Raw genomic sequence first — 24865 nt, forward strand, 5'->3', positions numbered from 1 at the left:
GCAGCTGCAGGAGGAGTTGCCTGGGGTCATCCCGCCGGCTGCCTGGAGGAGACAACGCACCCCGGCGCCGCGCGGGCCTCTCGCCGACTCCGGAGAAATTTGCCCGCATGGGGCCGCTCAGAGCTCTCCAAGTGCGGACGGGAGCCCAGGCTACTGGCCCCGAGCTGCCCCTCTCCGGAAACCGAATGGGGGTGAGGAGGGAAGCCCGCGCTTCCTACACAGTTGGTAGATGCTCAGAGACTGATACTCTAAGGGTTCCGCAGGGCTTATTGTCGGGGAGTGAGGGACGGTTCCGACCCGCATCACCAGGGCTTGGTGCTCTCCCTGCATCGGCCTGACCCCAACAAACCCCTGAGGCCCCGGGCTCCGATGTACGTCTTGTCCTCTCTGCAGCACACACCCTCTGGTGCGGGTCTGGGTTGGATCTGGGCACTTCCCAACACTCCCCTTCCCCGCGTGGCCGTCCCAGGGAGGCTTCTGCAGTCCCGCTGTGTCCCCTGTCCTCTGTCCCTCGTTGCCTGTCAGACCAAGCCAAATCCCCCACCCCTGAAGTCTGGGGGCAGACCTGTCTCCTCAGCTTCCTAACTTCATCCCATGCTCCAGTCAAATTAGACTTATGAGGTGGGGGGTTGGGAGCCCTCGCCGAGTGGCTTGCAGATTCTTAAGAGTCTTAGATCCCAGACCAGGGATCAAACCCAGCCCATGGCAGGGTCCAAACCGCAGATTCCCAACCACTGGACTGCGAGGGAATTACTCAAACTAAAAAAACTAAGATCATGGCATCCGGTCCTATTACTTCATGGCAAATAGATAGGGGAAAAGTGGAAATATTGGTAGATTTTATTTTCTCGGGCTCCAAAATCACTGCGGATGGTGACTGCAGCCATGAAATTAAAAGATGCTTGCTCCTTGGAAGAAAAGCTATGACAAACCTAGACAGCATATTAAAAAGAAGAGACATTATCTTACTGACAAAGGTCCAAGTAGCCAAAGCTATGGTTTTTCTAGTAGTCATGTATGGATGTGAGAGTTGGACTATAAAGAAAGCTGAGCGCTGAAGAATTGATGCTTTTGAACTGTGGTGTTGGAGAAGACTCTTGAGAGTCCCTTGGACTGCAAGGAGATCCAACCAGTCCATCCTAAAGGTGATCAGTCCTGAGTGTTTGTTGGAAGGACTGATGGTGAAGCTGAAACTCCAGTACTTTGGCCACCTGATGTGAAGAGCTGACTTATGTGAAAAGATCCTGATGCTAGGAAAGACTGAAGGCGGGAGAAGAAGGGGATGACAGGATGAGATTGTTGGATAGCATCAGCAACTCAATGGACATGAGTTTGGGTAAACTCCGGGAGTTGGTGATGGATAGGGAGGCCTGGCGTGCTGCAGTCCATGGGGTTGCAAAGAGTTGGACACCATTGAGCGACTGAACTGCACTAAACTGGACAGCAAGGAGATCCAACCAGCCAATCCTCAAGGAAATTAACCCTGAATATTAATTGGAAGGACTGATGCTGAAGCTGATATTCTAATACTTTGGCCACCTGATGCAAAGAGCTGATTCATCTGAAAAGACCCTGATACTGGGAAAGATTGAGGGCAAGAGGAGAAGGGGGCGACAGAGGATGAGATGGTTGAATGCCACCACGACTCAATGGACGTGAGTTTGCGCAAACTCCAGGAGATGGTGAAGGACAGGAAAGCCTGGTGTGTTGCAGTCCATGGGGTGGCAAAGAGTTGGACATAACTTAGTGGCTGAACAACAACAGACTTTCTGATATTCCCCAAACATGTTCAGAGATTCCTTACCTTCTTGCCTTCCTTGGGCTATTTGTTCAGTCTGGTGTGCTGGCCCATCTCTGCCCATTCAAATCCTACCCTTCCCTTAGGGTGTATGGGTCCCTTCAACTTCCAGAGGTCCTGACCTCTTTTGGCCTTGGGGCAGTGGTCAGTACACACCTGGCACTAAAGAGACTTGGTCTCACTCATGGCCCCACCCGTGTGAGACAAGCAAGGAAATTAAGATGCAGCCTGGGTGAGATTCCCCAGAGTAACTCCTTATGGGGGAAGGGATTCAGTAAACCCTAACTGAAAGAAGCTAATTTTAAGATCTTTCAATAAGTGGGCACTGAAGTGGACTGACTTGTTGATTATAAGGGTTGATTTTTAAGTAAGACTGGGCGCTGTCCTCTACTTCCTCCCCTGTGCCAGGCAAAGAAGACCATTTATATTTGATAACATTATTTTCAAATTTCTATGGAACAAATACAAAGGTTGACCAAATATTAGACCCTAAAGTAAACCACAATTCCAGAAAGTAGAAACTATCCAGTTAGATTTTCTGAACACAATGTAATAAAACTAAAATTTAACAAAAGATTAACTGATAATTTTTGAAATGAAAAAAGTCCCTCCCAGAGGACTGAAAGGCAAAGTCAAAAGAAGTGTTCAGAGATGAATGGCAATTAAGAATGCTTGGTTAAGAGCCTGGGGCATGGCCTTGAAGTCACGTGGCCCATGTCCATGTTCCAGCTCTGCTGCCCACTGACTGGGATTCTCATCCAGGTGCTTGAAATAACAGTAATACCTAATTCAGAGTTTTGTTTTGTTTTTTTTTTAATTAAATAAGATGATAACTAAAGCATCCTTTAAACATCACTTATTTGTGTGTGGGTAATATTTCACAGTCACAATTTAGATATGTAAAACGGTCACTGTATAGATCTAGTCGAAATTCCGCTGATGGTAGAAAACTTAAACTTGCAAATTGACGGAAACTGTCACATCTACTTTAGTCTCTTGGGGACAAATATTCAAGCAATCCAGAATCTTCCCTGGTCCCTCGCTATGCCTCTGGGTCAACTCTTCTAGACTCAGATTCTTGGGCAGCAGCACCTGTTTGGCTGAACCGGGGTCACATGACTTCCCACAAGCTTTCAGAAAGAGAACAGAGGAATGTCTGCCCCGCTTCAGCTTCCATAGTTAGATACAGGATCTTGTACTCTCAAATAGAGACCTCGCCACATGCTGAGCAGCCAGAACCCAGAAGATGTCTACCTTATCTTCCCTTCAACAAAAGGAAATTTTGTTTCTGTCCTAAATGTTTCCCCAGAATGTGCTGCACTCCATGATTCAGTCCTTCTTAGTGTCTAAAGTCTTATATTATTATAAATTCTTCCCTAAACTATGGTTTAAGATACATATAATGCTTTAAGCCCTTCAGCCTTTGGGTCTTGATCTGCAGTTCTGGGGAATAAAAAATTCATTGTAATAGTTTGATGGGTAGAGATCATGGCAGCTAGAAAAGTGGAGGAAAGTAAAACCTTGGCAGAAAGTCTCATTTTATTGAGTTATGCTCTCTTTATTACTGTTGGTAGAAAATATATGGGGGGGACTTTCCTGTTGGTCCAGGGGTCAAGACTTTGCCTTCCAATGCAAGGGGTATGGGTTTGATCCCTGGTTGGGGAGCTAGGACCTCCCATGCCTTGGGGTCAAAAAAGAAAACCCCCAAAACATAGGACAGAAACAATATTGTAACAAATTCAATATAGATTTTAAAAATGGTTCACATCAAAAAAAATAAAAGATTAGAAAAAAGGAAATCTATGGGATTGAGAGTTGTTTAAAAAGAGAAAATAAATAATGCTGGGCCAAAGGAGTTAGACAAGTTATAAAAAATAAAGAATCATAAAAAAATATTGAATTCTAATTAATGAATAAATGCTGAAGTGTTTAGGGGTAAAAATATATTAATGTTTGTAACTTACTTTGAAATGCATAAAGTATAAGATGTATGGATAGAAGACGAGATGGATAAATAGTGATAAAGCAATTAGCAAAATGTTCATTATAGAATCTGGACAGTGGTATATGGATTTTCACTTTCACTTTGTCTGCCAGTTTGAAATTTTCATAATAAAGTGTTCAAATTAACTGAATAAAGAATTAATATAGATAAAACAGAAAAGTAGCAGAAGTGAAAAAATATATCCTAGAGCTGGAAGATATCAAATAGATAAATTTCTACAAAATCAAATCACTAAAAAAAAGTCTAAAAAGAGAAAATTCAAATGTACTACATTAATAATAAAAAGAGGAGGTAACCTCTTTTTAGAAAAATAGTATCTACTCTCCACTAGTAGATTTTCTGAATTGGGCAATTTTCTAGGGAAAAAAAAAAAGTATTTAAGAAGAGAAAAAAATAAAAGTGAACCAATATGGTCATTAAAAAAATGAAAATATGACTGCTTACCCAAATAAGAGCTGGACCCAGATAAGCCCACAGGTAAATTCTATCAAAGCTTTGATAGACAGATGATTCTGGTACTATTTACATGTTCTAAAGCATAGAAAACCTTCCCCTCTCATTTAATGAAGCTAAAATGATCCTGATTCCACAACCTGAAAAATACAACAAATACAAAAAAACATTATGAATATAAATATCAATGTCCTAAATAAAATGTCAGCAAGCTGAACCTAGAAGCATATTATTAGAGTAAAATTTATTTCAAGGCTATTAAGAAATATATTCATAAGTCAAAGGAAAAATGTCATTTAAATGGATGCAGAAAATACCTTTGATACAATTCAATATCCACTAAGGAGTTTAAAAAAATCTGTTTTCCCTTAGCAGAATCAAGAGAAACCTCCAGAACAAATAGTAAAACATCATACTTAAAACATCATGCTTAACAGTAAAACAATGGGACACTGCCATTAAAATAAAGAACATAAGGTTTCTTGCTATCACCACTGTTATCCAACACTGTCTGAGGAGTTCTAGCCCATACTAGGGCAACAAAATGATGTAAGAGGTATAAATATTGGTAAAAGAAGAGTGAAGTTTTAATTATGGCTTCTTCCTAGAAAAACCTAAGAAAATTCATCCTTCAAATGATAGCCAGGTCCAAGAATAATATTTTTAAGAATCAACTTTTTCACATGGCATCAATACCTAGTTAGAATGTTGTTGTTGAGTCACTAAGTCGTGTCCGATTCTTTGCAACCCCATAGACTGCAGCATATCAGGCTTCCCTGTCCTTTATCTCCCAGAGTTGCTCAAATTTATGTCCATTGAGTTGGTGATGTTATCTAACCATCTCATCCTCTGTCGCCCTCTTCTCATTTTGCCTTCAATCTTTCCCAGCATCAGGGTCTTTTCCAATGAAATGGCTCTTCGCATCAGGTGGCCAAAGTATTGAAGCTTCAGCTTCAGCATCAGTCCTTCCAATGAATATTCAGGGTTGATTTCCTTTGGGATTGACTGGTTTGATCCCCGTGCAGTCCAAAGGACTCTCAAGAGTCTTCTCCAGCACAATTTGAAAGCATCACTTCTATGGGGCTCAGCCTTCTTTATGGTCCAAATCTCACATCAGTAAATGACTACTAGAAAAATGATAGCTTTGACTAGATGGACCTTTGTTGGCCACGTGATGTCTCTGCTTTTTAATACGCTGTCTAGGTTTTTCCTTCCAAGGAGTAAGAGTCTCTTAATTTTATGGCTGCAGTCACCATTCGCAGTGATTTTGGAGCCCAAGAAGAAAGAAAATCTGTCATTGCTTACACTTTTTCCGCATCTATTTGTCATGAAGTGATGGGACCAGATGCCATGATATTCATTATTTGAATGTTGAATTCAAAAAAGCCAACTTCTCTTTCACCCTTAAGAGGCTTTTTAGCTCTTCACTTTCTGCCATTAGAGTGGTATTGTCTACACATCTGAAGTTGCTGATATTTTTCCTGGCAATCTTGATTCCAGCTTGTGAATTATCCAGTGCAGTATTTCACATGATGTACTTGGCATAGAAGTTAAATAAATAGGGTGATACATACAACCTTGTACTCCTTTCCCAATTCCGAACCAGTTGTTCCATGCACGGTTCTAATTGTTGCCTCTGATCCACATACAGGTTTCTCAGGAGACAGGCAAGATGGTCTGGTAGTCTCATCTCTTTAAGAATTTTCCACAGTTTGCTGTGATCCACACAGTCAAAGGCTTTTGCATAGTCAGTGAAGCAGAAGCAGATGTTTTTCTGGAATTCTCATGCTTTCTCTGTGATCCAACAGATGTTGGCAATTTGATCTCTGGTTTCTCTGCCTTTTCTAAAACCAGCTTGTATATCTGGAAATTCTCTGTTCATGTACTGCTGAAGCCTAGCTTGAAGATTTTGAGCATAACCTTACTAGAATATATCATGGGCGAAACCTTGATTAACAGCAGTAATAGCAACTTACTTTTTTTTAAGATTTTTTTTTTTGATGTGGACTAGTTTTTAAAGTCTTTATTGAATTTGTTACCATATTGCTTCTGTTATGTTTTGGTTTTTTGGCCTTGAGGTATGCGGGATCTTAGATTCCTGATCAGGAACTGAACCTGCACTCCCTGGGCTGGAAGGTGAAGTCTTAACCACTGGACTGTCGAGGAAGTCCTGACATCAACCCATTTTAAAAGTACCCAAGTATGGACTTGTTTCACTAGACACATGATCAAATTCATTTTATTACGAGGATTATGTCGCTTCCTTACATGTGACAGCCTTGTCTGCTTTAGGAAGAAAATGAATACGTTGAGAGGGTGCTTGCTCTTGGGCAGCTCCATGCTGACAGGGAAGGCGAGCTGGATCCTGAGCCAGATGACCTTTCTGGGTCATTCTTGGGGAATTGGGAAGAGACTCTGGGAAATGTGGCATGAAGAACGGCCACGAGAGGAGGGTGGAGAGGAACTGTGGAGGCTGCACTCAGAGGGACCCTTCCAAAAGTTTAAACCAAGAGACCTTGCCATCTTGGGGTGTGCTGGAATGAGGGGGCAGATACTGTCACATCTCCCCTCCTCTTACAAGGTACTTCCCTGATCTGTTGTGCTGGTGTCTTCTTCTGCTCCACTTCCTTCCCTAAATCACTCTGTGCCCTGCGGGGAAGGTTGACTTGCATAGTTGCAACAGAATCCCTTGTCCTCTGGCTTCTGATGGGGTTCAGCAATGGGCGGACACCCGAGGGAGGGGGAGGAAATACCTGCTCCGTGCAGCAGTGCCCTTGGCTTCTGGAAATCACCTCACCACTTTGTGCCAAGAGGTGTTAACATACCTGTGTTAACAGCTCGTGCCCTGTACTCTTCCTCTGGTTTCTTACATACTGCTCACACCTTTGTAAACAGTTCCTTTATGAAGCCTTCCTCAAATTATCCTGATTTGGGTGGGCCACCTGTTTTCCTGCTGGGTCTTGACCAACATGAATGCCTCCATGACTCCTCCCTAAAACTGTGGCTCACATCTCCAGTCAAGGTCAGTGGGAGATTGTCCAGGGAAGACAGCCCTCAGGAAGGGGACCCGGAGAGGTTCTGGCTGAGTGAGGCTTCCACCTGTGAACCATCAGGCAGGGAAGTGTCAATCAGGAGGCAACATCCTCAATATGAAACCAATGTTCTGAGTTAACCACCTGTGCCCCCAAGCACAAGGAGAAAGGACCCTGACCCAACTGGGTACAGAGATGGCGGTAGAAAGGGTCCACTCTCCCTAGTAGGGGCAGGGGGAAGACGGTGCACTGAGGGTAACTTTTTCCTGTGTATATTTCCAGGTTTGGGGGGAATACACAAAGTTATTTTTCACAATAAGAAAACAATAAATTTCATTTAGGAAAAATGAAAGAGTGGGTGGAGCTGGGGGCAGGGGTGTTAGGAAGCTTCCCCATGTGAAGGCTCCTGCCTTACCCTTGCCTTACCCTTACCAGCCTCACTTCCTGAGAACCTAACCTGACCTTGGACTCGGTATATGCCCTCTCTGTGCACCCTTTTGCTGTGGGCCAGTGAGAGAAGCAGGTGGAAGGCACTGTGCAGACTGTCACACAAAGGGCAGGAGGGCTGTGTCCATTACTTTTATGATCCCTGTTGCTCCTTGGACCTGTCAGACCCCACCCAGGTGCTTGCCTTGTCAGTCTGACACTGAACCTAGTTCACTTGGGCCGCTCACAGTGTCCACCTTCACGGAGTGCTCCTGCATGGTTGGCTCCATCCCTCAGGAGCACAAATCCTGCCCAGCTGCCTTGTGCCAGGGAAAGCCCAGACCTGGCCTCTGGCTTGGCTCTGACCTGACTTGCCGTGTGACCCCGGGCTTATATTGCTTTCCGGGCCCACTGCCCTCTGTGTACAAAATGAAAGTCTGCTGGACTGGGGAAAGGAATTTCCCTAGGAATGATTCTGCAGCTTTCCCTTTCCCTCGCCTGGCAAAGCTCACAATGCAGCTGGGAGAAAGGGAGAGAGGACCAGGGCCTCTGGTCCCTTTGAGAAATACAGTGGGAATGTGTGGGTTTGACTCCCGCCAGCCAGGGTTAAAGGAAAACCATTCAATCAAATGAAAGAAAATGAAATGTCTTCCATGGATTTTGTGTGAAGGCCATCAGTGTTGCTGGCGGGTTTAACTTTCTTCCCAAGGTGCAGCTGAAACAGACCCAGGCTGAACCCTGAAGGAGGGGGCAAGTTCCAGGGAAAGCTGGCACCCAGCCTGGCTCAATTAATGTTTCCTCAGTAGAGTCCAGGATGTTCACAGGACAGAAGAAGGGAGCATGAGATAACGAGATCAGTGGGTGACCTTGAAGGTCTCTCCAGTCACTGAGGTTGGGTGGCCACAGTTCTATGCCTGGGAACTATCCCAGGCAGTATAGCTGGGAGGGCAAGGCCAACAGCTCTGGGTGCCATTCCGGCCTGGCAGCCTAGGCTCCAAACCTGACCTGCCTTATGCTTCCTCTCACCACCCCTTCCCACGTCATTAACTCCACTGTACTACCACTGGGACAGACCCAGTGCTAATGAAGCCCTGCACAGCCTTCTGTCTGCTCCTTATTAGATTTTCTCTCCCACTCCTCACACTTCCCATGGCACACTGCCTTGTACAATTAGGTGACCTACATCTGTTTTGTACAGGCTAACCACAGCTGAGGGCAACACCACTCACCTCTTGGTTGAAAAACTTTCTTACTAGAAATGAATGTTCCAGAGTTTGTACTGAAGACACCCTAATGTCTGTGACTAATGCCACTAGACAAGCTCACAGACTCTGAGATGTGAGCCTTGCATATGTTTGTGGCAAAAAGACCATCCCTTCTAACCACCCTATTCTTGAGCAAACATCTAGTCTAGGCTGGAGGAGGTGAAGAGGCCTTTGCATTGGATATGGGATGGAAGTTTTAAAATAACCAGGTCAGAGGCCTGAGGAATGAAGCAGGGCTGTTTAAGTAACTGGAGGAAAGCACTAAAGTTATGAAATCAGACACTTGTTGTTATGGGGTTTCACTACCTTATTAGTGAACTAGCTGCAGTTCATGGGATCACAACGAGTCAAATACGACTTAGCAACTGAACAATCACCTAGTTAGAAACACCTATCACAGCTGGAGGTAGTTAAACAAAACTTTTCATATCTATACTCTAACAAGTTGAGACTACCCAAAACTGACTTTATCTTAGGGTAAATGCTCTTGGCGGCCTTGGCCAACTTACTCTTGCCCTCTTGCACCTCAGATTGGTTGGGGCAGCAGTCTGTTGCCTCTGACTAGCCAACCAGCTACGGCCATCCTGCTCCCCTTGGCCAACTCTCTAGTGTTGGCAAATACTACCCAGTCCTGGGCAAGGAGATACCCGGGACAACTGTTGAGGGATTCCTGAGAAACATTTTTTTATTCATAAGATACGATGGCAGCAAAGAAGGTACTCTAGTGCCCTTTCTTCCTACTCAGAATGCTGTGCTTGAAGCTGGGCTTGTCACCACCACCAGGAGACCATGATGGAACTGTGATCTCTTTACCATGGACATCCAATGAGGATTTGGTCACATGAATGACACACATTTGCTGTCCCTGGTTTACAGTAAATGATGACTTATGAGAGACCAACAATTTAGTGTCACCCTGTGACAATCGAGCCTTAAGCCTGGATCCTCTGTCCTGGAGCCCTTGGGAAGACCCCTGACAGAGCTGGTTGTGGAGTGAGGATTCCAGGAGATAAGAAGAATCTTTCCCAAGTTCTCCTACTTCTTTTTGCCCTGATTAAAAATGTTTACATTCATCACAGTCTCTCCTCTTCATTGCCATTTTTGCTCTGAAGATGATTTACTTTATTACCAGTCACTTTGGATAACTCCCTTGTTTAATAGGTCTCTCATACAAAGCACCCTGTTGGCTGTCCCTGGGCTCTGGTGGCTGATGGTTTGACAGTTCCAGGTGGGCACCTGGCCTGAAGGTGAGGCACTGTTGTGTGCTCCCAGACTGACTAACGGCCAGTTAGAGAGACGTATACTCCCCAGAGGATATATCTGGCAGCCACCTTCTTCTAGGAACTGAGTCATTTCCTGTGAGAAATCCATTCTGTCTGGTTTAAGTGGGGCTGAAGCTCCCCTGACTTTCCTTCTCTGCCAGAGGTGGGCATATGACCCAGGCCAGGCCTATGACCCTCTTAGGGTCCACTCCTGCCCAATTACTTCCCGTAGGCCAGACAGGAGGTTATTTCCTATGTTTTCCTAGTGTCTTAGTTTCATTACCCATGACCTTATGGGAGCCTCTGAACCTTTCTCTGGAGTCCACTTTTCACGCAGTTATCTCATCTGCTAAGTTACCTCCCGCAGAACCGCTTTCTCCGGACTTCCAGGTCCTCCCTGCCTCTAGCTCCTGGCAGAATTACAGAAGGGCAGGGCCCACATTTCTCTCTTTCGCCTGTGCCCCCTGTCTCCCACAGAGCCTCTACTAGCCTAATACACTTGGACAGAGCTAACCAACAGGGGCTGTCTCCTGCTCTGAGGCCACTGACAGCTGGTCCCCAAGGCAGCCTGGCTGTGCTCACCACAGCCACTGGCTAGTGAGGAGTGCCATCTCCTGAACTGACTGGACCTGGGCTTGTTTCGCCTGTGACTACCTATGGTCAGAGTTCTCAAGACTGTGATTCTGTCCTTGGGGCAGGACCAACCTTTAGATCTTTTCCTCCCTTGATATTGCCCCCTCCATCAAACCCAAGCACCTCTCTTATTTCTCATTTCCTTCCCAGACCAAAAACTTCTACTGCTTTTTTAATAAGAAATTTAGTCATTCCTGGCTATTGCCCTATCCTGATGAGAAAGGGCCTCTGCAGTAGACTGTATCATTGTTCAAAATACTCATGGTCTGCCCCAGCTTCTTCCCTTCTTCCCCGCAACACACAGATACACACACATACACAAGAGGACGGTATGTTCCTCGCTACCTTTTGGAGTCAGGGGCGGCCATGTGACTTGCTTGGACGTTAGCCGTAGGCAGAAATGACAGCGTCATTTCTGAGCAGAGACCTAACCACCAGTTGTGGTTTCCTTCATCTCCTTCTTCCCTTTGTGAGGACACTGCATGGGTCCTGGAGTGAAGACAACAATGAGAAGAAGCACAGCAGACATGTGACGGGAGCAAGATGGAGGTTTGGGGCCTTAGCCTCAGCCGACTGATAGAACCTCTCAGGCCCTGACCAGCTGGCCCTCTGTCTTCACAGTGCAAAGTTCTTTCTGTTCTAGGATATACCATAGGGCTGAAGTATCGGGATGAACCAGTGGGGAGAAGAACTGCCTAACCTACTCCTGGTCTTGGAGTGCCTGAAGCTCTCAGTCCTGAAGAAGCCGGGGTCTTTGTCCTTGACCCTTCTGCCAAGAACATGCCAGGGTCTGTTCTGACCAGCTCTGTCCCAGCTGCTCTGTTTTCCCATTTTTGAAGTAATCACACTCCCATAACTTCTTAGTCAGAGCAAAGGACATGGCTCGCTGAAGAGTGATCAGTGGTTTCATTCTAAACGTGCACTTTGCTTAGAAATACACATAATCATATAAAATTATTTTATTAAAATAGAAAAGCTTTCCAGTATATTGCATTGAAGAGATTTATAGCAATTGCAACAAACATGCTACATCAGCACTGAGAAATTCTGAAAGTTTTAAGTGCCCACTTTTAAACAACATTTTGGTATAATAAGCATAACCCTATATCTTTCAGAGGGTACATATATATAACACTGAGAAAAACACTTCATGTAAATTCTAAGTTTAGGTGCATATAAACAAGAAGTATTACACTGAATAGCTTATTTAAAACTGTGAAACACATTCAAAGTATTCAATTTCTTAGACAACATGCAAACATTTTAATACTTAGATTGACACTTTTAAATATATAAACCACACTTCTTTATAAATCTGTATCAAAAAAGAAAAACAGAACACTTACCTACATTGTGCATATCACAAAAAACAAATGTGTCTTCATGAACGGAAAGTACTGGGTTAACACACATGATTGTCATTTTACAAATATGGCTATTCACCTTCTTCATAATAAAATAGAAAAATCATGTATTATTTACATGAACTACTAATTATTTCACTTTTTGGCAATTACATAAGTAGCAGCAATTGGTTTAAAGGTTAATGTTTAAAAACTCAACATTTAACTTGGATGATACCAAAAGATATACATCTGTTAATATAAAAAATGCATAATACAAGATGCTTTGATGCAATATAACTTCTCCCTTTCACAGAAGTCACAGACACACTTTAAGAACCACTGAGACTATCACTTAGGTACAATATATCATGTGAGTGCCATTTACTTAGCCTGCTTTTGCTTACTTAACACATTAAATGGATTCTGAATTAGATTTCTATAAATTAAATTTGCCTGATGACTTATATGAATTCCAAAGATGCCTTATCTTTTTCTCATACTCTAATAACAGTGGCTCTTCACTGTGACTCCTCACTTCTAGACAGAGTAGGGAATTATCTGTAAACAAACACACACGCACTAGGGGCACCCTAATACTGAAAGAACTCTGAAATGAAGTTTCTGTGATACGAAGTCCATAGTTAAAGTGAGCTGTCTTTCTAAAAAGTGATCATCTCATTTATCAATGATATATAATTTGTTTTGGGTGGGGGACCCATCTAACGAGCAAAATGTAAATTGTAAGGCAGTCAGTGATCCACCAGAAGGAAACATCCTCTTTTCCTTAGTATTTGGAAGAATATATTGTAACACTTGTAGAAACAAGGAAAAACCCTTACTAATACTGGTAATTAAGAAAAATACTGTATGGTGAACAGGTTAGAGGTGACAAGTGCTTTGCCTTGGCCACTATTCAACTACAAACCAGCAGTCCTATATGTTTTTTCCAAAGTGAGAAAATTAGATCAAGGACTATTTTGCAGTTTTCATGGGCATCAGTTGTGTCTCCACACCCTGTGGAAGGTGAGGCCCAGGCTGAGGAGGAAGAGGCAGGAGTGATGGGGAGGCCGGGCGCTGGGGGCGGCTGAGGGCATGCTGCTGGAGACCTGCACCTGGGAGATGACCAGGGCAGACAGAGGGACGTGGGCCGCCAGAGTGGGGCTGTCAGAGTTGATGAGAGACTCGATCTTCTCTGCTTCCTTATTGCAGGCCTCAATCTGGGAGAGGATAATCAGATCCTTTTAATATAAGTCAAAGAACCCACGAAAAAGTCAAGTCACACAAATTCCACATATATCCCAACACACGGAATATGTCTTCTCTTTATCCTTCTTTTTAGCAAAGTGATATTCTAATAAAGTCTTAATTTATTACACAAATAATAACAGCATCAATGGAAATCAAATGAAAAGAAAAGCCATGACCCACACAGCCACTGCCCTTTCTTTCCCCACAATCCTGTTCACCCCTTCTTCACGTTTAGACATTATCTTTTCACGCTTAGACACAGTCACGGGGATTGGCCTCTCCACGGCCACCTACACATCAGGAGAAGAGGAGAGCGCTGAGACAGAATGAGCTTCCTCACTGTGGCAGCTTAGAAACCACTGTATTCACTTCCGTCACTGGGACCTCCCTATGTTGATGCTGAAATTTGTGCCTCCTGAGTGAGTTTCACCTCTAGATTATGAAGAAGAAAACTCGGGGCCCATCAGATCAGTTCTGGTGGGCTCCTCCTCCCCAGTAGGAGCACAGCCCTTGGGAGACAGGAGTCTGCCTGGCCTTGTCACTGAGTGGCTGGTGTCTGTCCCTGCCCTCCCTGGGCCTCAAGCGCCTCATCTGGAAGATGAGCAGACACCTTTCATGTCTGCACCTTCTGAGTCACAGCACCTGCACCTCACCCCCGCCTCCCCCGCATTCTGTTGGAAGCCACTCCCCTGGAGCAGCTTGTCCTCAGAGCTGCCGTGCTTTCCTCCCTTCCGCCCACCCAATTCAGCGTGACAGGATGGCTGTACGACACGTGCTGACCTCACCTGTAAAGCCTTTGGATAATGGTCCACAGGAATGATAAGGATCACAATTTCTGACTCAATGCTGAAGTACCCAAACACATCACACTGTGGGACAGACACGTGCATGCGGATCTTCTGAAGTATTTCCAGAACTGTGATTGGCTTTTTGTTTGTAACCTAGAAAGAGAAAACAATTCTATTACCTGAAAAAAGAATTCCTTACTACTGCCTAAGCTGCCTTGTTACCTTGCCTAAAACAAGAAGGCTCTTTTAATCCTAAGTGTGGGGCAGGGCCTTGCTGGATGAATTCTAAATATCCACAGAACCCATTCCAGTAGGGTTTTTTCTGACTGCTGAGTTTTCTGGCTGACATAAACACCCTCACCAGGAGCACTTTTTAAGGGACAGTTCTGAGTTGGACACCATGGGGAAATAATTAAAGCCTTCCTGTAAAAATACAGTTGTTTTCATTGAAATGGGTGTAATTTTTTTAGGTGGTGGCAGGTGTTGGTTGCTACACTTCTGCAATCTCATCTTCACAAAAGTGAGCAGCAAAAGTAATGGTACAAAAAAGGAAAAGGGGTAAAACCATCACGGGAAGATGGTCGATTCTGGACATACCCCCAGAGGAATGGGGACCACCTGAGGGTGGGCAACCTTGAAACTATCTGGGAGTCTACCAGCTGCTGGCTGCCTGGCTCTGGCTCCAGCCCTCACTCTGCTCACTATGCTGGCAGGAGACCTTTTTTAAACAAGTGCAGGCTACCTGGTTGCAGAGCAAGGTCACTGCACAGCCAGGCTGTACAGGGAAGGAACACAGGACGGGGAGGCAGATGGCCTGAGCTCAAAGCCTCCTGGTTGGGAGCTACTGTACAGCCTTGGGCAAGACGTTCCCGTGCAAATTAGTTTCTTCAACTATGAAAGGGATGACACGTTCTGTCTGTATGATTACTGACAAGCTTATTAATAAGGTTTCAATAGTACATGGCACATAAAGCAACTTACCTTAGCAATAGTATCCAATTTTTCTTTGTCAAACAAAACTCTTAACATTCCAGCACATAGTGGGCAACAAGCACCTGTATAACAGAAACCATTCTGTTTGTGTTCAGAATTAGAAATAAAGAAAATTCAAAACAGTTGGTGAAATTACCAGCCCTTCATTTTGTGCTGGGAAAGTTACCGAAGTCCTTCCTGATGACTGCACTTTCAGATATGTTCCCTGATCAACCTGGAGTCTAATGATCTACACATTTACCAAAATCCTTCCTCCATTCCTGCTTTCCCCCTGTACCACTTCTCAGGTGGGGCAGCTGTGGCTTCATACAGCACAGGGAGAGCTGGCCTTTCCAGAGACACGGGGCCTAGACCCTGCCCTACTCAGAACTGTGTCATCCCAGGCAAGTGTTTCCTGTCGGCAAAACACAGGAGCAAGTGTTTCAGAGATTCCATGGGTGTTTGATTCAAACTGAATTTTAAAAGTTATTTAAACTGTTAAAAAAACAATAATAACATGTCAAACCATGGTCTCCAGGAGGAAGGAGGCTATGTTAGCTCACTGCTGTGCCCCCAGCACCTAGACACTTGTCTAGGACATAGTAGATGCTCAAGAAACATTTGCTAAGTTCCTGGACAAAGGAATGAATTTGTTAGACTCCAGGTAATCTGTTCTGTGCAGACTTGGGATAAAGCCTCTTCTGCTACCTCTGCTTAACTGAAGAGTATGAAACTGAAAGGTAAGCTGTTTGAAAACTGTTACTGCTTATAATAGCCTGTTTGAAACAAGACTTCTTGATTATATGCAACTGAAACAATTAAATTAGACGCTAAGGCCAGTCTAAGGCAACAACTATCTTGTTTTTCTCAATTTAAAATGTTTGTGTTCATCAAAAATACTTCAATTGTTCATTAATGTCCAATTCTTTATTCATTAACTTTATAACAGGCAAACATTATGCCTTTGAACTAATAACCATAATTCTAGCAGTTAAATATTGCTGTTTATCTATTGGTGCTTGAGGTAAGACTGAAATAAGTTTTCCATATTGTTTTAAAACCACTAGACTAGATGATGTCTAAGATAGATCCACTACTTTTTAAGGTCTGCCCAGAGAAATGCATCCAATCAGCATTAGGTAGAGTCAAGACTTTCTGAGAAGTTTAAACACACTTAAGTCAGCTTTATTTTTAGTGACTCACTCTCTGAAGACAGATAAGTAAATCCACCCAATCCTGCCCCTACCCCACCCCCAGCACTGCCAGCCTACCAGGTGGGATGATGGGTTTGCACTCAGTCACCGAGAGTGAAGGACACTTCACAGCAGCACACTCAGCCACAGAACTGTACTCGGAGAGGACTCCGACAGCCTGGCAGGGCCCATAGTAATCGATGGCCACCCGGTCCGAGTAGGCAGCACACACGCTGCTATAGGTCTCCCCGTTGTGCCCACAGACGAGCTCCGGGGCCCTGCAAAAAGGCTGAGGGCAAGAAAGCATACTTAGCTGTAAACTTCTATGGCACACTTTTCCTAACCAAGAATAGGTCTCCCTACTTTCAAGAAGGAGAAAAGACAGTATAAATTTTTGGACACTCTAAACAGGGCGTGGGGTTAGGTGCAACAGGACCATCCCAAGACTGACTGAAGAGACTACTTTTCTCAGCCTCTCAGGGACCTGGGTGATCATTCTCTGAGAACGGATATGAGATAAAAAGCCTTCCTTCCTCTCGACTTCCATTATTCCAGAAGAGCCTGTTAGAAGAGAACAAGACCAATCTTGATGCAAATTCAGAGGCCTTATCATTTCACACTGGTTCATGGGGTTGCAGAGTCAGACACGACTTAGCAACTGAACAACAATAGGATAGAGAGGGAAGACAGGAGGGATGAGGAGAGCAGATGGACTCTGCATCCATGAAGAAAATGTAAGAGAAAACCTGAAGCCAGGAAGAGGGACCAACAAGAGGGAATTCAGAGTCAAGGTATCAGTGCACTTAGAACACAAGCTCTGAGGGGAAACAAGCCCAGGGAGATGAGCTGAAGGGACTTTCCTTCAGTGAAAACCAGGAAATGAGAAGCCAGCATGTCAGGTGTCAGCCGGCTGTGGGCAGGGATTGCTGGTCCACGGCTGGGCTTCCTCCAGGCAGACGGCCCAGCACACAGATCACTGGTGTGTATGTAAGGTCTCAGTGGGGTTGTCCTCAAGGTTATTTTTTGACATGAATACCAATTTCACAACCCTCAAAGACTAAAGTAAACTGATGTAAGACATTAAGTTTTAAGATAAAATAAATTATATATATTAGGTGGGAAGGGGTGGGAGGTGAGAGGGAGGTTCAAGAGAGACAGGACATATGTATACCCATGGCTGATTCATGTTGATGTATGGCAGAAACCAATACAATAGTGTAAAGCAATTATCCTTCAATTAAAAATAAACACAGAAAAAATTATAGAAGACAAAGCCTAATTTTGTAAATTATACTAAGTAAATATAAAATTCTAAATAAATCTAAAAAATATGTCCAAAAAATAAAAAGACACTAAGTTTTAGAGAAGTTTTCAGGACCTTGGGTGGAACTTCAGTGGAAAGAGTGGGGGAAAAGCTCTTTTCTTGGTTGTTTTCCCTCATATTCTTCCTGGGCTGTTTTCTTTCTTTTTTTTTTTTTATTATTTTTGTTTGTGCGGTTTTCTAACGAAACAGTTCTGGGCCCACAGAACTAGGGGAAGTGAAGATGCTGCTGACTCATGCCAAGGGTGCAAGGCTTTAAATTCTTTTCTAGTGGTTGGTGTCAAGAAGCCTCTCTATTTGCTCTGTACACTAGAGGTGCCAAGGGTCATGAGCAAGGGGGCCCTCCAGTGTTAGGAGGAAAAGCCAGCCTCAGATGGTTCATTTTTGATAGAGGACTGAGTGCTTTAGATTTGATGGGATTCACAGAAGACCCTCAATGGGGGTCTCACTGCTGATTACATGTAAAAGATCATAAGCTGATTTCATGCTCAGTGTACTTGGGCTTGTCAGGCCAACAGTGGTACCTGGCACGGGCCTTTGTATAAGAGGCTTTTCCCTCTCTGGTACAAAGTGCAGAGATTGCTGTGCTCCATGTGGTTTGTATCACAAACAGGATCTCGGACCTGGTCACAGGTGAGCTGTCTTGGCAAACACTCATATTGGCTACATCCAAATTTATCAAATGTCGTCAGGCAGACTTGTGGTTTGGGTATGCATCTGAAAAACACAAATGCAGCACCATGAATCAATGTTGTAAGAGACTATAGTGGGGCTGGCAGGCAGTGGTGGGGCACAGGAGGCTGAAGAGAAAGTAAGAGCGCAATCAGAAACAGTCCCTGTGCCTGAGAGCTTATGGAGACTGGGGAGTCGAGCACGCATGTAACGCAGGCCCTCAGGCAGAAAACCACATGCCAAATGCTCATGAGAATGAGTCATTCTGACTGGGGAGCCTGGAGAAGGCGCATGGAGGAGGTGGAGCCTGGAGGATGAAGGCCTGCCAGTCAGAGGGAGTAGCAGAGCAAGCGTGTGATGCCCAGACCCTGTGGTGCTGGGGGAGAGGGCAGGGGGCCCTGAGGGCAGAAGCGAAGGGTGCTCGGGGTGGAAGAGCATGATACGAGACCACCAGACAGGTCAGGGTCCAATGCTGGAGGCATTCTTATCAATAATAAATGAAGCATTTCTCAGGGACTTAATTATCAGCTTGGCTAATATGAGTCTATCTTAAGAGAAAACTTCACAGCATACGCTGAAAATTTCAGGCTTCTGTGTTTATAAGGCTGAGGACCTGATGCTGGCTGGTTGTGAATCACTGAGAGAATGCCACACCATGAAGCTGGGTTTTCCTAGTAATACCCAGATCTGGCTTCGTTCTCAATCTCTGAACTTCTTCAGAGGGGTTAGGGAGGATGGTTCTTTTCTTTTTTAGACTATTTTGCCTCTCTCATTTCTATAAAGGGTATTTATAATTTTCTATAAGAAGACAGGACCTAAGAAAATGTTTAACTTTTACTGGGTATTTAAAATAATAGGATACACAGATATTTACCTATAACATAAAAGGAGAAGAATATATTAGCTAACATCATATAATTTCAAAGGAAATTACTTCTTTTTACACAAAATTACCACCACCATCACTACTACTACCTATGGCTACCTTTTCTGATGAGATTTAAAATCAGGATGTATGTAAAGACAAATTAAGAAAACAATCCAATTTACAAGCATAAATAACTAAGGAAAACTATAAGACACTGATAAACTGAAGACAACACAAACAGGTGGAAGGATATACTATGCTCATGGATTAGAAGAACTATTGTTAAAAATGAGTTACCCAAGGTAACTGTCCAATGCACTCCCTATCAAATACAAATAGCATTTTTCATAGAACTAGAACAAATAATTATAAAATTTGTATGGAAACACAAAAGTTCCTGAATAGCCAAAACAATCTTGAGAAAGAAGAACAGAGCCCTTCCTGATTTCAAACTATACTACATAGCTATAGCCATCAAACCATATGGTACTAGCACAAAAACAGACACATAGATCAATGAACAAAACAGAGAGTCCACAAATAAACCCACATTTATATGGGCAAATAATCTATGACAAAGGAGGCAAGAATATACAATGGGTAAGAGATAGTCTGTTCAATAAATCGTGTTGGGAAAACTGGACAACTACATGTAAAAGAACCAAACTGGACCACTTTCTCACACCATCAGTTCAGTTCAGTTCAGTTCAGTCGCTCAGTCGTGTCCGACTCTTTGCAACCCCATGAATTGCAGCACACCAGGCCTCCCTGTCCTTCACCAACTCCCAGAGTTCACCCAAACTCATGTCCATTGAGTTGGTGATGCCATCCAACCATCTCATCCTCTGTCGTCCCCTTGTCCTCCTGCCCCCAATCCCTCCCAGCATCAGAGTCTTTTCCAATGAGTCAACTCTTCACGTGAGGTGGCCAAAGTACTGGAGTTTCACCTTTAGCATCATCTCATACCATACACAAATATAAATTCAAAATGGATCGATGACTTAAATGTAAAACCTGAAACCATAAAACTTCTAGAAGAAAACACAGGCAGTATGCTCCCTGACATTAGTCTTAGTAATATTTTTTAGGTATGTCTCCTCAAGCAAGGGAAACAAGAGCAAATATAAACAAACGTTGACTACATCAAACTAAAAAGCTTTTGCACAGCAGAGAAAACCATCAACAAAATGAAAAGGCTGCCTACTGAATGGGAGAATATATTTGCAAAAGATATATGTGATAAGGGGTTAATATCCTAAATATGCAAAGAACTCAAAATCAAAACAAACAAGCAAACAAATAAACAAAAAAACCCCTAACCCTAAACAATCCAATCAAACAATGGGCAGAGGATGTGAAGAGACATTTTCCCAAAGAAGACATACAGATGGCTAAAAGGCACAAGAAAAGATGCTCAACATCCTCAGTAACCAGGGAAATGCAAATCAGAATCACAATGAGATATCACCTCATACCTGTCAGAATGACTATTATCTAAAAGACAACAAATAAGTCTTGATGAAGAGGTGGAGAAAAGGAAACCCTTCTGTGTGCATGTGATGTATGCCACCCATGTGAACACACAGGATGGAATATTACTCAGTTATAGAAAAGAATGAAACCTTGTTACAGCATGGATGGACCTAGAGAGCGCTATGCTAAAGTGAAATAAGACAGAAAGAGAAAGACAGATTTCAGTTACGTGTGGACTGTAAAAAATGAAACAAATGAATGAATAGTAAAGGACTGTATCTATGTGTATCTGTATCTATGTGTAGGTACAGAGACAAACAGGTGATTGCCAGAGGGGAGGAGAGTGGGGAGAGGACAGAAATTGGTGTGGAAGACCAAGAGGTACAAAATTCCAGTTGCACAATAAATGAATCATAGATATGAAATGTACAGTATGGAGAACAGAGTTGATAATTATGTAATATCTTTATATGGTGAAAGATAGTAACTAAACTTACTTCAAAATGTATAGAAATACTGAATCACTATGTTTACACCAGGAACTAACACAGAGTTGTAGGTCAATTATACTTTAAAACAAACAAACTCATAGGAAAAGATCAGATATGTGGTTGCCAGAGGCAAAAGGTGAGGGGAGGGAGACTTAGATGAAGGTAGTCAGAACCAGACATGGAACGACAGACTGGTTCCAAATTGGGAAAGGAGTATGTCAAGGCTGTATATTGTCACCCTGCATATTTAACTTAAATGCAGAGTACATCATGTGAAATGCCAGACTGTATGAAGCACAATCTGGAATCAAGACTGCAGGGAGAAATACCAATAACCTCGGATATACAGATGAAATCATCCTTAGGGAAGAAAGTAAAGAGGAACTAAAGAGCCTCTTGATGAAAGTGAAAGAGGAGTTGAAAAAGTTGGCTTAAAACTCAACATTCAAAAAACAAAGATCATGGCAACTGACCCCATCACTTCATGGCAAATAGATGGGGAAACAATGGAAACAGTGAGAGACTTTATTTTTTTGGCTCCAAAATCACTGCAGATGGTGACTGCAGCCATGAAATTAAAAGATGCTTGCTCCTTGGAAGAAAATCTATGACCAACCACAGCATATTAAGCAGAGATATTACTTTGCCAACAAAAGTCCATCTAATCAAAGCTATGGTTTTTCTAGTAGTCATGTATGGATGTGGGATTTGGACCATAAAGAAAGCTAAGTGCTGAAGAATTGATGCTTTTGAATTGTGGTGTTGGAGGAGACTCTTGAGAATCCCTTGGACTGCAAGGAGATCCAACCAGTCAATCCTAAAGGAAATCAGTCCTTAATATTCATTGAAATAACTGATGTGATGAAATGACTCATTGGAAAAGACTGTGATGCAGGGAAAGATTTAAGACAGGAGGAGAAGGGGACCACAGAGGATGAGATGGTTGTATGGCATCACCGACTCAATGGACATGAGTTTGAGCAAGCTCTGGGAGTTGGTGACGAACGGACAGGGAAGCCTGGCGTGTTGGCAGGCCATGGGGTGGCAAAGAGTCGGACATGACTGAGTGACTGAACTGAACTGAACTGAGTCAAAAGATAACAAACTTCTAGTTATAACATAGTGACGTAATGTATAACATGATAAATATAATTAACACTGCTGAGAGTTATATATGGAAGTTATTGAGACTAAATCCCAAGAGCTCTTAGTGCCAAGAAGAAATTTTTTTTCAATTTCTTCAAGATGATAGATGTTCACTAAACTTACTCTGGTAGTTATTTCATGATGCATGTAAATCAAATCATTGTGCTGTACACCTTAAACTTATACAGGGCCACATGTCAAGTCTATCTCAAAAAAACTAGAAGAAAGAAATTGGAATGCATTAAGTTACAATTTTATAGAAATTTAAGACATTTGAAGAGAAATAAAAAAGAAGACTATTTAGAACTTCACTATCTATTAACATGAAGGAATGAGGACAAAGAATATCACGAGAAATTTGGTAATTTTGGAAGAAAAAACATTACTAATTTGAATACACAGAAATAAGAGGATCAACAGGAAAGGCTGAGAATCAGGGAGGGGGCAACAAATTACAATAAACACTATCAGGGCAGGGACTTGGTCTTGTTGACTACTGTGTCTTAGTGTTTAGAAAGATCAGTACAACAGGAGATACTTGATGAATGAATACAGGTTCATTTATTTTTAAATTTCTATTTTTTAAACAACTATTTTTTGAACAGATAATATAAGCCCATGGAGAAAATGAAAAGACAAAATTGTATATAATGAAAAGTAAGTCTCCTGCCTATTCTTTGTATCCCAGCCACCTTCCCTGGAGGTAATCACTTATTACCAACTTCTTATTTATTCTTCCAGAGATATTTTATATAAGAACAAGCATTTATACATGCTGATTCAAAGAGCATGTGCACTTAAAATTTTGATATGCTTGGCCAAACTGCCCTCCGTAGAGGAGGTACCAATCTTTGCCCCAATCCTCTCTTGTATAGGAGTGCCTATTTCTCTGTATTTTGCTATCAAACTTTTTTATCTTTACCAATCTGGTAGATGGAAAATGGTACACAACTATAGTTTTAATTTATATTTCTCTTAATATGAGAGAGGTTAAGCATTGTGGTAGATTGGCTAGAGCTCATTCATCAAATTCGTTTAATTTTCTTCCTGGGCATACATCTAGATTATATTTCCCAGCCTCCCTGGAAGTGTTGGCCAAATGAATAAGCTCTAGACAATGGAATGTGGCTAGAAGTAGAGATGAATTTTAATTTGGCCTATAAAAGCTTTTCAGGAGCAACCTCCATCATGTCCCTTCTCTTATTTGCCTGACAGAGGAGGACTAGAGGCTGTAGGAGCTGGCTGAGTTGCTAGATGGAAAGATCCTAAGTTTCTGAATCACATGTGGAAAGCCACCTGCTGACCACCCAAATGGACTGTAGTTGAACTTCCACTATGTAGAAGTACTGATATTTGGGGGTTTGTATACAGTAGCTAGAGTTGCTCCCCCAAGTAATAAAAGCATCTTTTTAAGTGTTTAAGAAGAATTTGTATTTCTTTTCCTATGTTTATGTCCTTGGTCCATTTTCCACTGGTTATAGATCTTTGCCTATTTTTATTAATATATTAAGTTGTTTATCTTTTTCATATTGATTTGTAGGGGTTCTTTATATTATCAGAGATTGTACTGAAATCCCTTTCTCTTAAGATTTCTCTTAGTTTGTCATTTGTTACCATGCAGAAAAACTTCATTTTCATGTAGTTGTATTTTTCAAACTGTTCTTTTATATTGATTTTATATTATACCCAGCCAGGACTTCCCATTTTTGAGATTTGTGGTTTTATTATAAAAGCAAGCCAATCTTGTTCAGAAAGGTTACCAAACAGAAGGAAGCAAACAGATAAACAGATACCAAAACAACTCTCAATTCTATGTCCCGACACAACTATATTATCCTTTTGACTTATTTCTTTATCATGTTTTCTTATGCATAACACCCTATCTTCTTTGCAGAACAACTCTTTGGGCTTAGTTTTCATGATGTAAACTTTGCTAGACAGGGACCAATTCTCTTTGGTAAAAGAGAATTTGTTAAAATAAATTTAACACAAGAGAAAATTTTCCTTCTCTCCCTTCATACTGCACCAAGGTTTTCGGGATGGAGAAGCAATTGCTTATTCTCCACAAAACCTTCAAAAGGCAAGGACTGTGGTGCTGGGACGTGTCTTACTCAGCTCTCTGAGGCAGTCAGTGAAAACTTCAATTCCAGAAGCTTGAAACCTAAGAGAATCAGCAGGACCCTTCACCTGTGACCACAAGCAGAAATCCATCATTAAGGTGACGTCAACTGCACTCTGAGCTCCTGAGGAAACCACAGAGAGAGGAGTCCCTAAACAAATATCTTCATAAAATACTGAAAGTGCACTTCCAGAGATTTCTCATGTTCGATCTGTACAGTGGAGGCAGGTTTTAAGTAGACTATTTTCTATTACTACCAGGCATCAGTAACTAATAATAAGAATGCATCCATTTCTCTTGTCTTAGCTGCCGCTTCTCCTTGCCTCACACTTTGTTTCTGTCTTACAGAACTGG

General features: G+C 42.7%; 1 protein-coding gene across 1 annotated transcript in view; it reads right to left on the minus strand.

Annotated features, from left to right (window-relative positions):
- Positions 1 to 11818: 11818 nt before the first annotated feature.
- RECK (reversion-inducing-cysteine-rich protein with kazal motifs) overlaps positions 11819 to 24865 on the minus strand; it is an 81387-nt gene continuing 68340 nt past the window's right edge. Inside the window, exons 17-21 of the mRNA XM_010846055.1 lie at positions 18267 to 18459; positions 16500 to 16710; positions 15238 to 15311; positions 14254 to 14409; positions 11819 to 13437 (exon numbers count right to left, since the gene is read on the minus strand). Coding sequence (XP_010844357.1) covers positions 13216 to 13437; positions 14254 to 14409; positions 15238 to 15311; positions 16500 to 16710; positions 18267 to 18459 — 856 coding nt within the window. The 3' untranslated portion in view covers positions 11819 to 13215. The remainder of the gene's footprint in view (positions 13438 to 14253; positions 14410 to 15237; positions 15312 to 16499; positions 16711 to 18266; positions 18460 to 24865) is intronic.

This window comes from Bison bison, unplaced genomic scaffold (assembly GCF_000754665.1).
Source record: "Bison bison bison isolate TAMUID 2011002044 unplaced genomic scaffold, Bison_UMD1.0 scf7180017864230, whole genome shotgun sequence".
Lineage (NCBI taxonomy): Eukaryota > Metazoa > Chordata > Mammalia > Artiodactyla > Bovidae > Bison > Bison bison.